Source organism: Clavelina lepadiformis, chromosome 3 (assembly GCF_947623445.1).
Source record: "Clavelina lepadiformis chromosome 3, kaClaLepa1.1, whole genome shotgun sequence".
In the NCBI taxonomy this organism is placed as follows: Eukaryota; Metazoa; Chordata; class Ascidiacea; order Aplousobranchia; family Clavelinidae; genus Clavelina; species Clavelina lepadiformis.
This window is the reverse complement of record NC_135242.1, coordinates 896303-908969: the sequence shown is the minus strand read 5'-3', so window position 1 is coordinate 908969 and position 12667 is coordinate 896303. Positions and strand designations below refer to the sequence as shown.

The window sequence follows — 12667 nt, the reverse complement described above, 5'->3', positions numbered from 1 at the left end:
TCCATAAAACACCTTGAATTTTCGACAAAATATTACGATTGGGTCTGAAATCGACAAAATATTATGTTTGGGTAACTGGAGGAAGAACTGTGTCCTCTACAAATAAGCAATTTCGTTAGGTCAAAATAAAGTCAAAATTTGATAAAAATAAAGTAAAAAAAATTTTTTTAGGTCAAAATAAAAATGGCCCTAGTAATATATTGCTGCACTGCATATTAAAGAGTATCTTTGCTTTCAGATTGTTGAAGATTATGAAAGAAGAATCGAAGTTAAAGGTATCCAAAATTCCAAATCTTATCGTTTGTTCAAAATGCTTTGGTTGTTATTAGCAAGATAACATAGAAATCATGAAATATGTTGCATCAGAAACGGATGCTACTCGAGCGACGAGGAACAAGTCAATCACTGATGAGGAGCAATCTTCAATCAGTCCTACTTCCACGGTCAGTGTGCCGTGGAAGCAAGAGGAAGAGACGTGAGGGTGCAGAGCAACCCCAGTCACTGGGTGCTGCCTTTTATGTTCGAATTCTATTTGGCCACAGAAAAAAATTCTCACCGATTTTTGCAGTCCCAGGTCTGTCCGGTCAGAAGCAGAGTCAACCAATCGCCACGCATCGGTGCTTGAGGATTCCAACAAAGAAATAACAAAGTATTCACGTCGCGTGCTACTCGCTTGTACAGATTGATTTTCTGTTATAGTTTCGTAATGAAGCATTTTTGTTTAATCACAGAGATCACCAAACTATTGTGACATCATCAAACAAAGCACGAGATGAAGATGACGGTGCTAAGTCGCCTCACAAGGAAAACGAAATCGCTGAGTCGAAAGATGACGCTGAGAACATAGACAATGACACGAACGAGAAGTAATTTGCTTGTAGTGAGTTTTTGTGTACAACTGGTCATCGTGACGTCATTCCACTATTTCTCATACAGACCCGCTGATAAATTGAGTACAAAGGTTTACGTCGCAGCAAAGAAAAGAAAAAAACATGTGAGTTGAGGAGACGGAGCACACGGACGCAACCAACCTTCTTCTTATCGTTAATTTGTTCTCGTTCAGGTGTTTTCTCCGACGTCGGATGCAAAACTCATCACTGGAGTGAAGAGGTTTGGTCGAGGCAAATGGAAAAAGATATTCGATCATCTCGACTTCCCGCCGTATCGGAAACCAGCTCATCTCAAAGACAGGTCACATTTATTGCACTTCCCGGTTGCGGAATAATTTTCTGTGTTTATTTAGTTGTAATTACCAGTTGGCACTTTTTTAATTTGATGTTGATGTGGCTTATGCTTGACATCAATTCCCTCATTACAATGATTATTGTTGCACTTATTATCCCGCGTGTAACTGATGTGGAAGTGTACATCAGTGTTGTGGCCAAGTCTTCTTTACGACTTGAGTGTCATCGAGTCTATTCAAGTTGTGACTCAAGACTTGAAGATTTTCCTGACGTCATACTATGCCTTGCGTTAAACCGGTTATCAAAGCATCATGGCTCTTTCCAAATTAATCTGGTTGATATTTTTTGGAGAAGAGTAATTTCTTAGAAAAATATCTGATTACCTATTTGTACCTAAACTTATTTAACCTAAAAATGTAACAAAATATTTTTTACTTGAAAATGTAAAACATTTGATTTTGTTGCTTAAAATTTTTTGCCGTCTTGACTGTCAACCAGACTCGAGTGAAGTCAAGTGAGAATGTGACTAAAGATGACTCAAGTCAATACAACACTGGTATGATACATGACTTACATAGAGCATACTCATGTTGCTATGTATATATGTTTAGATGGAGAACTCTTCAAGAAAAAGGCGATGTTTTAGTGTCTGGTGGATCAGTTGTGATTCAAGGGATAGTGCAAAGAAATGCCTTCAACAAATTGGAAGCATCAGGTATGTTTGGTGATGATTAGGACATTTCAACCCATGGTCGTTGGTTGGGTCGTCCTAAATTCATTCTTAGTTTAATAGTTTGTGGGTTGAATCGGCCTGGAACCAATGAACATGTTATTGCCAGTGAAGTATTTTCCTGCCTAATTGTTATATTCTGTGTCATGTGTTCCTTTCTGTGCAGGAAAGCTGTCAAAGTCATCTGAAAGGTGCAGGTTATGATTTATGAGCTATGAGATTAATTCTAAATTAAACTCAAGTTTTTATTTATCCATTTTTTGCGGTTTCATAAGTTTCGGTAAAAATTATTTTCTTAACCTTATTAATGCGATGTTATTTTCATCTATTTTGACGATAGACTGGAACAATCCAGCTCATCATTTACTTTATCCCACGGCACTGATACCTTTGCTTCTACGTCAAGTGAGTCAGATTTCTTTTTAAAACTTGTCACATTACTTGAATCACAATGTTCTTTAATTGTTATTTAGGCACTCCTACAATTTGCTTGAAAGATATCAACAAGTATGTCGGTTTCTTATTCTATCTATTTTCTATAAAACTGACACATTTCTGTAAAGTGCGTATCTTATTAAATATATTATTAAAAAAAGAGATGTGATGTAAGATGTCTATTGCCCAGGAACGACAAATTATTAGAGGAAAATACAAGCCTTAATGAAGACAATCCACCTGGTAGGGTATTGCCATTTGTTAGTGTCAATGTAAATGAGATATTATGCTGAGAATAATTCAAATTTTGAGTTGGTCAAAAAAATTTTTGCAAGATCTTCGTGAAAGTGGCAACAGTTTGTCAAATAATTCGGAACCCAAGGAGACCTTGCTCGTTGACAATGAAGCTGACATGAGTCCTGTTAGTGGGGGGAAAACTTTGAGTCCTGTCAAATCGGCAAAGAAGGGTAAGTCCCGGCATGTGGTTATCAGTCGAGCGAATAAACAATTACATTTATTTACCATATGACCAGTGTTAGTAGAATACATGTCCAGCCCATGGGTCCTGGACCACTGGTGAGGCACGAATATTGAATGCAAGTGCAAGTGCAATGAAAGAACAATGAGAATTATTAACCACCTTTGTTTCAAGTGAGAAAACGGAGAATATGGGATGGTTCTGGGGAAGCCATGAAGTGGGACGAAGAAGATCCGACTCCTCTGTTCGCTTCGAGTCGTTCGAAAACTCGCACGAAGAAAGTAAGCGAAAAGTTTTTTGTGGAAATCTTATAATTTTAAACGGAGCAGCATGGAAATAAAATTTTCTCAAAATTTTGTTCAGCCTTGGACAGACTGGGAGGAGGAGAACTTGATCAAAGGGGTCCGGAGGTACGGCAAGGGATGTTGGGCGATGATCCTCGACCAATATCGATTCCAGAATCGTAGCGCCATAATGCTCAAGGATAAATTCAGGTCTTATCAGAAAGTTTGTTCCAGTCACCAGCTTGCCCTGCTAAGTCTGGCTTGTTGGTTTATTTCTATGCCCTGGTGACCCTTGTCAGTTTTAAGCTTTTAATGAGGTCTAACACAGCTGTGAGCCAAAATGCAACTTACGCAATGAAATTTTTCTGCTTCCATAGAAATCTATCCTCAAGCAACCGACTGCCCCGAGACCTCTTGTGACGTCATTGTTTATGCTTCTTTCAAATATTTTCCTTTTCGAATCTTTCATTTCGTGTCGAATAAAATCTTTCACAAACGACTAGTTGTTGTGACTAGGACGGACAGCTTTGAGATCACGAGGAGAAAGTCGTTGTTTCATCCAGAAAATTGTCGTTCACTGTGTTCGTCCATTAGGCCTAGTTTCAAGAATAATCGCTCTTCTGGCAAAAATAATGGAGCTGGTAGAGTCCCCGAGGTTTCCTGTGAATTTTCCGGAGCAAAAAAAATTAAAAGCCCTTCATCTTCGCCATAAGAACTTAATTACTAAGAGATTGGAAACATTGAAACTTTCATCCCCGCATATTATGCAGCGTCTCACTTTATTGGAACGTCCGCATGATGGTGCTAAAGGTTAGCGGTGAAAATTTAAAAAAGGAAATTTCTGTCGATAGATTGCGTCACCAATCGCCGACCGACGCAATTTACAAACCTGCTCAAATTGGAAATCTCGCGTTTGCCTGCGATAATGTGCTTGCACTTCGTATGACCTGATTTAAACTTATTACATTGACGTATTGTTTGCCTTTTGTTAAGCTGTTAACTATCTCATATCCATTGATAACTGATTTTTAATTAAAAAAACGTCACCTTCTCTTCTGACGCAAACATGCTTTCAGCTGCCATCATTGAATCGTCATTATTACGCGATTTATGCACCACCTGCTGGTTAGACCGTCCATTAGAGCCGACATACTGGAAATCAATTTTTACCAAAGGACGCCCCACGTCATAGAGAGAAATAATGAGCTAATAAAGACGATAACAACCACAATTTCCGCGATTTTTCGCTCAATACAAAAAGACTAAGGCTTAATCATTGTGAGCTCTTTAGTCAAGTGGAAAGGCTTCCCACAGAGAGTCAGGGCCTTTGAAATGAATTGGACGAATTAAATTGAATCAAAATGTCCAAGTCCTATAACGAAACAAAAGCTGGGTATGACCTCACTCAGTCAAAAGCAATAAATCAAACCATCGTTGTCATTATTCTCATTTCTCACAACTATGTGGCTTGGACACATGTGGCTTGGACGTTGGACCGAAAGTTTTACAGTTTTTTCAACATTTTTTAAAAGTCAGTGAGAACAAAGCTTTCCTGCTGCGTCAGCTGCATAAGGCATTGCATCATTAACTTTCTAGGGCGCTTATCTTAGTTTCTTTTGTTCTAAACTCACCATGGTATAATTGATAACGTTTTCGATCGTTAGGTCAGTATCCCACGGTGAATTAACTTTACGCCCTATTTGTCTCATTTAATTCGTAAAATTTATGGTTTTGTTAAACCGAGTAACCTATTTCTAGATATTGGTTCATTTGTCGTCATTTTTTTCCCACAGTGTATTGTCAAATGGGAACTGACTATATAACGCATCACGTTTCGTTGGAAGAACAGTTACATGATCAGCTTGCCAGGCAGCTACAGGAACACACGTGGCTTGGACCGAAAGTTTTATCGTTTTTTAACTATTTTCAAGTTAGCCATAGTCGTTGATCAGATAGAGCTCAAAAACAGTTAGAGTACAGTATAATGTTTCCCAATAGGCTAAAAAAACCCAAAGTAAATGCATAAGTTAATTTGTACAGGTGATATCAGTAAAGAAATTAACGACTTTGAATATGAACCAAATGTGTTAAACATAAAATATTTATTTTGTATTTTTATACCTTTATTGCAATTGTATATGGTATTTATTTTATTAGAAAGTTGCAGGTATAACTGGTATAATAATATATTATGTATACATAAAGGAATTATTTTAAGTCTACATCTTTTGTTGTTGATATTTTGACAATGGAAGAAAAACCACGTTTGTTGTATAATGTTTTTCACATGAATCAATGAAGTTGAAAAAATTACAGTGAAATAATCCATTCTTAGAATGTAAGAAATAAGCATGTCAATTTCCAGAAAACTGATTTTGAGGCCATAAAATGTTGAATGAATGTTGTCAATTCTTTACCACATAATACTGTAGATACCACAATTTATTTTACAGCTTAATATTCAGTGTCTAGAATATACTAAGGTTAAGCAATATATCATGAATCAAAGGCACGCTTTGATTTTTAGTAATTGCATGCTGCTTGTCAAGAGCCTATATTGTACATATTTTGTGGTTAAATTTGCTCGATATTTGAGATAATATTGTGACCAAAGCTGACTGTCTGCTGAAAAAACATAAATTTAGCAAACATATAACTTATTAGTTATTTTGTGGTTGACGATATTAATACCATGTGTAAAATGCTGTGTCAGTTTGAGGAGCCTATATATGAGTAGGACCGCGCAATGTGATTCCATTGATTTAGACTTGGCTACTTGACCTGAAGTGTTACGTTGTATATATCTCACGATCGAGCAGTTGTAACGCCTTACGCGGAGAAAGCTGAAGCGCATTCCCGGTTAGACATTGTTTATGTCAATACCATGGTTTTTAAAAATGGCCGAAATTTAACTAAATTGGGACTTTTGAAAACGTCGGCAAGCAAGTTAAAGTGAAAGATTATTTTAAAATGATTCAATTAAACCGAACTACTGTGCATAGATTACAAAATTTACCAGAAATAAGTGTTTAAATTATGCTTGTATAGCTACAAGTTTTACTCTCAAACGAAATAGCTTTTGCTGAATGAGGCAACAGTTTTTCAGTTTCAAGGTTTCTTTGAGGAAAGTTGTCAGGTGCTTAGTCATAATGTACAAAGTATGATCACTATAAAGCTATTATTTCTTGGGTAAAAGTTGCGTTAAAATTGGTGAAATTGCGGTTGGAATTATACTGGTTTCTAGGGAACGACTGTAGCCGGGCATATGATGCTAATTTCTTAAGAAGTAATAAATGATGAAAAATGTTGATTGAATAATCTCTGTCGTTCATTATAAATGTGTATAATCTGCCAGTTTCTGCGTTAAATGTTGAAAGCTGCAGCAAATGGCTCAGGTGCGGTGCCATATGCAGAAAGGATCAGGACCTTTTTCCTTGTAGTAGAAACAATAGCCATGAAAATGCAGCGTGACTCCTGCAATGATTGATTTTTCCGAAATACTAAAGCGTTGAAAATATTTTGAACGATGAAATTCTGCGCTAGGACTTCCCCTGATAAAATTTCAGTTGGGATGTAATAAGCCCTTCAACCTTTCCCCTTTCAAAACAAAAAGCTTTATCTACATTTACAAACACAGCAAAGGTATTTCTTAAATTTCGTTTTAAGTTAATATTTAATTTTTTTGCCAATAATATTATATTTTGTTTGGACCAATAAGAAGTTTACGAAGGTTGCTTAAGGTGTCGAAAACTCTCTAAATGTGCGATTTTAAGTACCTTGTTTTCAGAAGTTTCAATCACGTATCACGCTGCCTATGAGGCGTACCGAGTTATCCTAAAATTATCAAGTGCATCTTTAAATGATTGAGATACCAAAATTCAAGACGTTCTACATATCATAAAGTCAGATCTCCGTAAGCAACTACATGAAAGCAGCTTCTGTTTGCGAGTGAACTTTAAAAATGGCTTACCCAGTCCAAAACAAGCGATTAAAAGTCAATGGATTAGCTTACAGCTTACATCGATTGTCATTGTTCAATATTAGCAGATTTCAATCTTATCTACATCAAACTGTTTTCCCTTGACTCTCACGTTAATGGTGTCACTTAATTATCGCAATCTAATTGTTTTATCGCATCGTTTTAGGTCTGTTTTCTACTTTTCTGCCAACATATACAATTATACAGCAACCAGTCGCGTCACTGTGTCATTGTGTTTTCTGAGGGAAGGCGAAGTAAGAAGGTTATGTCTGAAACATTTTAGTTTCAAAGTTTGTTGCAAAGAACTACAGTATAGTACATGTTGACCTTAGTTAAAAAGCTGCCAGTAAGTTTACCGGAGACTGAGTTATTTTCAGCATTTGCCGCTCACATTAACTTTACTCTTGAAAGGAAATATAACGGATATATCCGTATATTTGGAATTTATCTAACCGGTTAACCGGATAATAACTGCAAAGTGAGACAATCGATTTCACGAGGATTGCGTGAAATGCGCGTCATTACACAGTTTTATTGTAGATCTATTTACACGCTCAGTACGAGCGAATGCGAGAAAAAACACTCAAATTCAATGTTCACTGCTTCTGCAACGCCCTCCTTATAAACAGGGTTGCCATCAGTCTCAACTCAAAAATAAGGACGACTAGAAATTGAAAGACGAATACCACCTTAAACAGTGTACAACAGGAGAAAGCAACCAATGTTCCTAAAAAAATAAGGACGAAAGTGAAAATAAGGACATTTCTTAGAAAAAAGCACAAACATATTTTCTAAGACACGGACCTTTAAAATAAGGATAAATTCTAGAAATAAGGACGGTATGGCAACCCTGCTTAAAAAGCACAATGCATCAATTGTGGAATCCTGTAGACGGGACCGGAGTTTTGTAACAAAGAGTCCACATGCACTGAATGCTCTTTCTGCTTCCACAGAAGTGGGCTGAATAGTAAGCCCCAAACTGGATTATCACTTTTGAAAGGTTTAAATTCAATCTCTAAAATTTAGTCACTTCAAACTAGATTGTAGTCAAAGCTTTTCAACTGACACTTCACAGACTTTACCTTGCCCTCTTTGTGACGTGATAGTAAATTTCACATGTGCATTTTACGAGTACCGTAGTTGAAAGTATAAGACAATAGAAGTGTGAACAAAGGTTTAATTGCGCTCATTAATTGCATACATTGCTGTTTCTACAGATTATACGTAGAAATTATACATCGAAAAACTAAACTTTGATATTAGGTAATTTAGTGCTGATAATGTTTGATCATTTTTCATTTTTTCAGAATTGTGTGATGCTGTGTTAATTCACCAAGCAATCGACCAATCATAAAGACAACGAAATTGTTGCAAAACATTTTATGAAGCCCAGTTTTGTATATCGTAAAAATGGGTTAGCGGTAAAAATGGTAACTATGGTAAAAACTATGGTAAAAAAAACTATGGTAAAAATGGTTATTCTCAGTAGCCATCACCAGACGCGCTGAAAGGCCTTCCCTCTCTTTGCGGCTTTGGTTTTAAGTATAATTTGGGGCACTGAGATTTTGACCTAGATCGCCGGCCAATTTGTCGCCGGTTAATTTGATCGCCGGCCAGTTTGTTGCAGGTCAGTTGATCACGACCAATTGAATTTGTTCACGGTCAATTGACGTGATCCCCCAAATAATAATCCTAATTAGCAAATCGTTACACACAGTAGCCATCGGTTAACTCTTTGTGGCAATTGGTAACTGGAAAAGGCAAAATGTTACCGTGGGTAGCCAAATACTAATCCGATTTAGCAAATTGTTACACTCAGTAGCCATCTGTTAACTTTATGTAGCAAATGGTAACTGGAATTGTGGCAAATGTAAACCCTAAATAGCAAAAGATTACAATTGGTTGCCAAATGCCAATCCTTTCATTGCCGGCACAACAATTACACTTTGTATTAGTTTTCACGTCTTTACCTTTAAAAATAATTATGATTTCGTGACAAGTTTAACTCTCCAGGTTAATTGCCAATTGCAATGTATGTCCGGAGTGATTTATTCCTTCAAGTCATGATATGATGTTGTGATGTTCATCATTGATCAAATGTAATATGTTTGTTGTATAATGTTTTTCACATGAATTAATGAAATTGAAACAATTAAAGTGAAATAATCCATTCTTCGAATGTAAAAAATTAGCATGTCAATTTTCAGAAAACCGATTTTTAAGCCATAAAATGTTGGGTAAATGTTGTCACTTCTTTACCACATAATAGATACCCCAACTTATTTTACAGCTTAATATACAGTGTCTAGAATAGACTAAGGTTAAGCAATATATTATGAATATGATTTTTAATAATAGCATGCTGGTTGTCAAGAACCTATATTGTACATATTTTGTGGTTAAATTTGATCGATTTTTGGAGAAAGTTTGACTTCTGGAAAGTAACTTTTTTAATTACAGAAATTGTTTGAGATTAGGGTTTTTTTTCATATCACTGATTAAGATTATTAGGTATGATTTTGGATGTTTGGTGTTACTACCTCTTATGTTATAAAACATGACTGCTCGGCAGAGCAGTTTCGCGGTCATTGCATCCCTGTCTCTTTTCAGGTTTTGATATGCACTAATGCAGACTTCTGTCGGGATCGCACCAGTACGGTTCTCGTTCTCTCGTCGTCGTCGAATAACCAGACACTTTTAAACAAGTAATTCTTAAATTTAATGTACGATGCAGGTAGTGGAAAACGCAATTGGAAATTTACAATGTAATAGAGTTCGGCTTGCTCGAAAAACGCATGTTGACTTTGCTGGATTGGGGCGATAACTGGTGATGGCTACGGATGCAAAAACTTTGGCAGCAGGCGATATGGAGCACACCGGCTTGCTAGTATTCTACTGGTGAATCATTCGCCCATTCCGCTTACCGGCCATGAATAGTGTAAAACGTGAATTGTTTCGCCTTAAACTCTACTTTACACGATAATCGCGTGATTCATTTTTATAAGTCTCCGTTACTACACTCTGCTCGGATTGTTCAAATTTTCAAAGTTTGCTAAATGTGTTGCTCTAAGATTTTTAAGTGAACTGAGCACGGTTTATTGTATGTAATTTCATTAAAATGATTTCGTATATTTTGCATCTTGAAATTACGCAGAAGTCTTTAGAAGTTTGTCATAACTCATAAGTCTATTACCCAAATTGGCAGTTTGCAAACTCATATGAGAACTCAAACTGGAGAGCGACCTTATCAATGCGATGTGTGCCACAAGGCATTTTGCGTTAGTAGTAATTTTGAAAACTCATATGAGAACTCACACTGGTGAGCGACCTTATCAATGCCAAGTTTGTCACAAGTCATTTATCCAAATTGGCAGTTTGCAAACTACAGGGAACCTTTTTGATATTCATTTTTATATGTGACAGTCACTGCTTTTTTTACTTTGTAATTAATTTTGAAAACAATTATTGAGATTGATGAATTATTTTTATTACAACAGGTACACATTATATGAGTTTACTCCTATCAATAAAACCTTCAAATATTTTAAGTTCTTTTCAGAAAATAGGTTATAAGGTTGTATAATAATAACGCAATGGATCGTCAAGTAGTTGGAATGCAAGTTGACGTTTTGTTAAAAGCAATTAGTGATGGGATTTCACAAGAATTTTTCAACAAAGAAGGACAAAAAAAGCATTTTTCCTGCAAATTTTGTGATAGATTATTCAAATACAAAAGCCACTTGAAAAATCATTTAAGAACTCACACAGGTGAGCGACCCTATCAATGCGATGTGTGCGACAAGTCATTTATCCAACGCAACAATTTGAAAACTCATGTAACAACTCATACTGGAGAGCGTAATTATCACTGCAAGTTATGTGAAAAGTCATTTACTCAAAGCAGTAGTTTAAAAACTCATATGAGAAGCCACACTGGTGAACGACCTTATCAATGCCAATTTTGTCACAAGTCATTTACCAGAAGCAGTATTTTGCAAACTCATATGAGAAGCCACATTGGAGAGTGCTCATATCAATGCGATGTGTGCGACGAGTCATTTACCCAAAGCAGCAATTTGAAAACTCATGTAACAACTCATACTGGAGAGCGTAATTATCACTGCAAGTTATGTGAAAAGTCATTTACTCAAAGCAGTAATTTGAAACGTCATATGAGAAGCCACACTGGTGAACGACCTTATCAATGCCAAGTTTGTCTTAAGTCATTTACCCAAAGCCACAGTTTAAAAGCTCATATGAGGATCCACAATGGAGATTGATCTTATTATTGCCAAGTGTGTCAGCATTCCTTTTCTCAAAAGAAAAATTTGCGAAGTCATGAAACTATCCACACTGGAAAGCGATATTGACAATGTTCAATGACGGTTGCATTAAACCTCCTATAGAGGAAATCTAAATAGTTTGAAGTAGTCTTTGGAGAAAAATTAGCATCGAAAAACATTTACAAACCATTCATCCTGATGCTGCATCCATTTGTTTGTGTTTTATTTGTCCACTTTTGCATGTTTTTTTCAATGTTTTATCAATGTCTAGAAGCATTTTGTGTGAGGAAATTTTATCGCATCCCACTGAGGCATAATTTACATTAAAATGATTGTTTAACCAGGTTAAAAACTCAACCAAGCAAGGCATTTCGATAGGTTATTAATCATCATTAAATTAAACAATGCTGAAGTGGTTTCAGCAATGTTTATTGTGTGTGTGGCAGGTGTGGGTTAGTTCAGGTCAAACTGGTGTGTAATGTCATTTCAGATGATTTCGTGTGTACAATGTGTACTTTTTATTTTATAATAGCCTAGTGGACAGAGACTTTACATTTTTCATGTTTTGTATTATTATGTCCCTGTGTCTGTTATTGTTGTCTTATTGATCAATTTTTTAAGCTCATCAATTTTTGCTCATTTTGAAAACAGTAAAGAGGAATTTTTGTTTTTCTGTGAATGATGGGTTTTTGTCAGAGCAGGAATCGAAAAGTTTTGAAAACGCAACAAACAAAGAACCTTGTGCAAGTAGTGCTTTATCAAATTTTCAACAGCCCATTAATCAAAAAGGTGTAACCGGGAAATGTTGTCGTGAAACTGTGGCGTTTGGACATAATCAAATTATAACAAGTTATGTAATTGGCATTTTAAAAAGGGGATTGTGTGTTCCTCCAGTTAGAGGCAATTGAATGTTTAATCAGATGTATTACTTGTGGTTAAGCAGTTATGTAAACAAAGGAGTTTTAAATGTTTCAAATACCATATTGTATTTTTAACGTTTTGATGGTACTTTGGTCAAGAGCTTCGGTGACAATAGAATACTGTTAGATGTGACATAGTTTAAACGTAAGCATACATAAATAACATATGGCACGCGCCCATTGGTAAATACGACGAGTATAAAATCTAATGTTTGATCAAAAATGGCTATCTTAGGTTTTATATTCTCCCTTCGTGATTTTCGGATTATTCTGCTTGCTGAACTATACAGAATTGAAATCATTACTGAATTCGAGTTATGGCTTTGTTTAAAATGTGAAAAGATGGGGTAAATGTTTCTAATTCGATACAACCT

At 36.0% G+C, this 12667-nt stretch overlaps 1 protein-coding gene across 1 annotated transcript; it reads left to right on the top strand.

Annotated features, from left to right (window-relative positions):
* Window positions 1-850: 850 nt before the first annotated feature.
* Window positions 851-3610, top strand: LOC143448546 (uncharacterized). Its single transcript, XM_076948345.1, has 11 exons — window positions 851-994; window positions 1064-1191; window positions 1796-1899; window positions 2081-2105; window positions 2255-2319; window positions 2388-2421; window positions 2540-2592; window positions 2685-2816; window positions 3002-3108; window positions 3191-3321; window positions 3489-3610. Exons 1-11 carry the CDS (start codon window positions 851-853, stop codon window positions 3529-3531), a joined length of 966 nt encoding a protein of 321 aa, XP_076804460.1. The 3' UTR covers window positions 3532-3610.
* Window positions 3611-12667: the final 9057 nt, after the last annotated feature.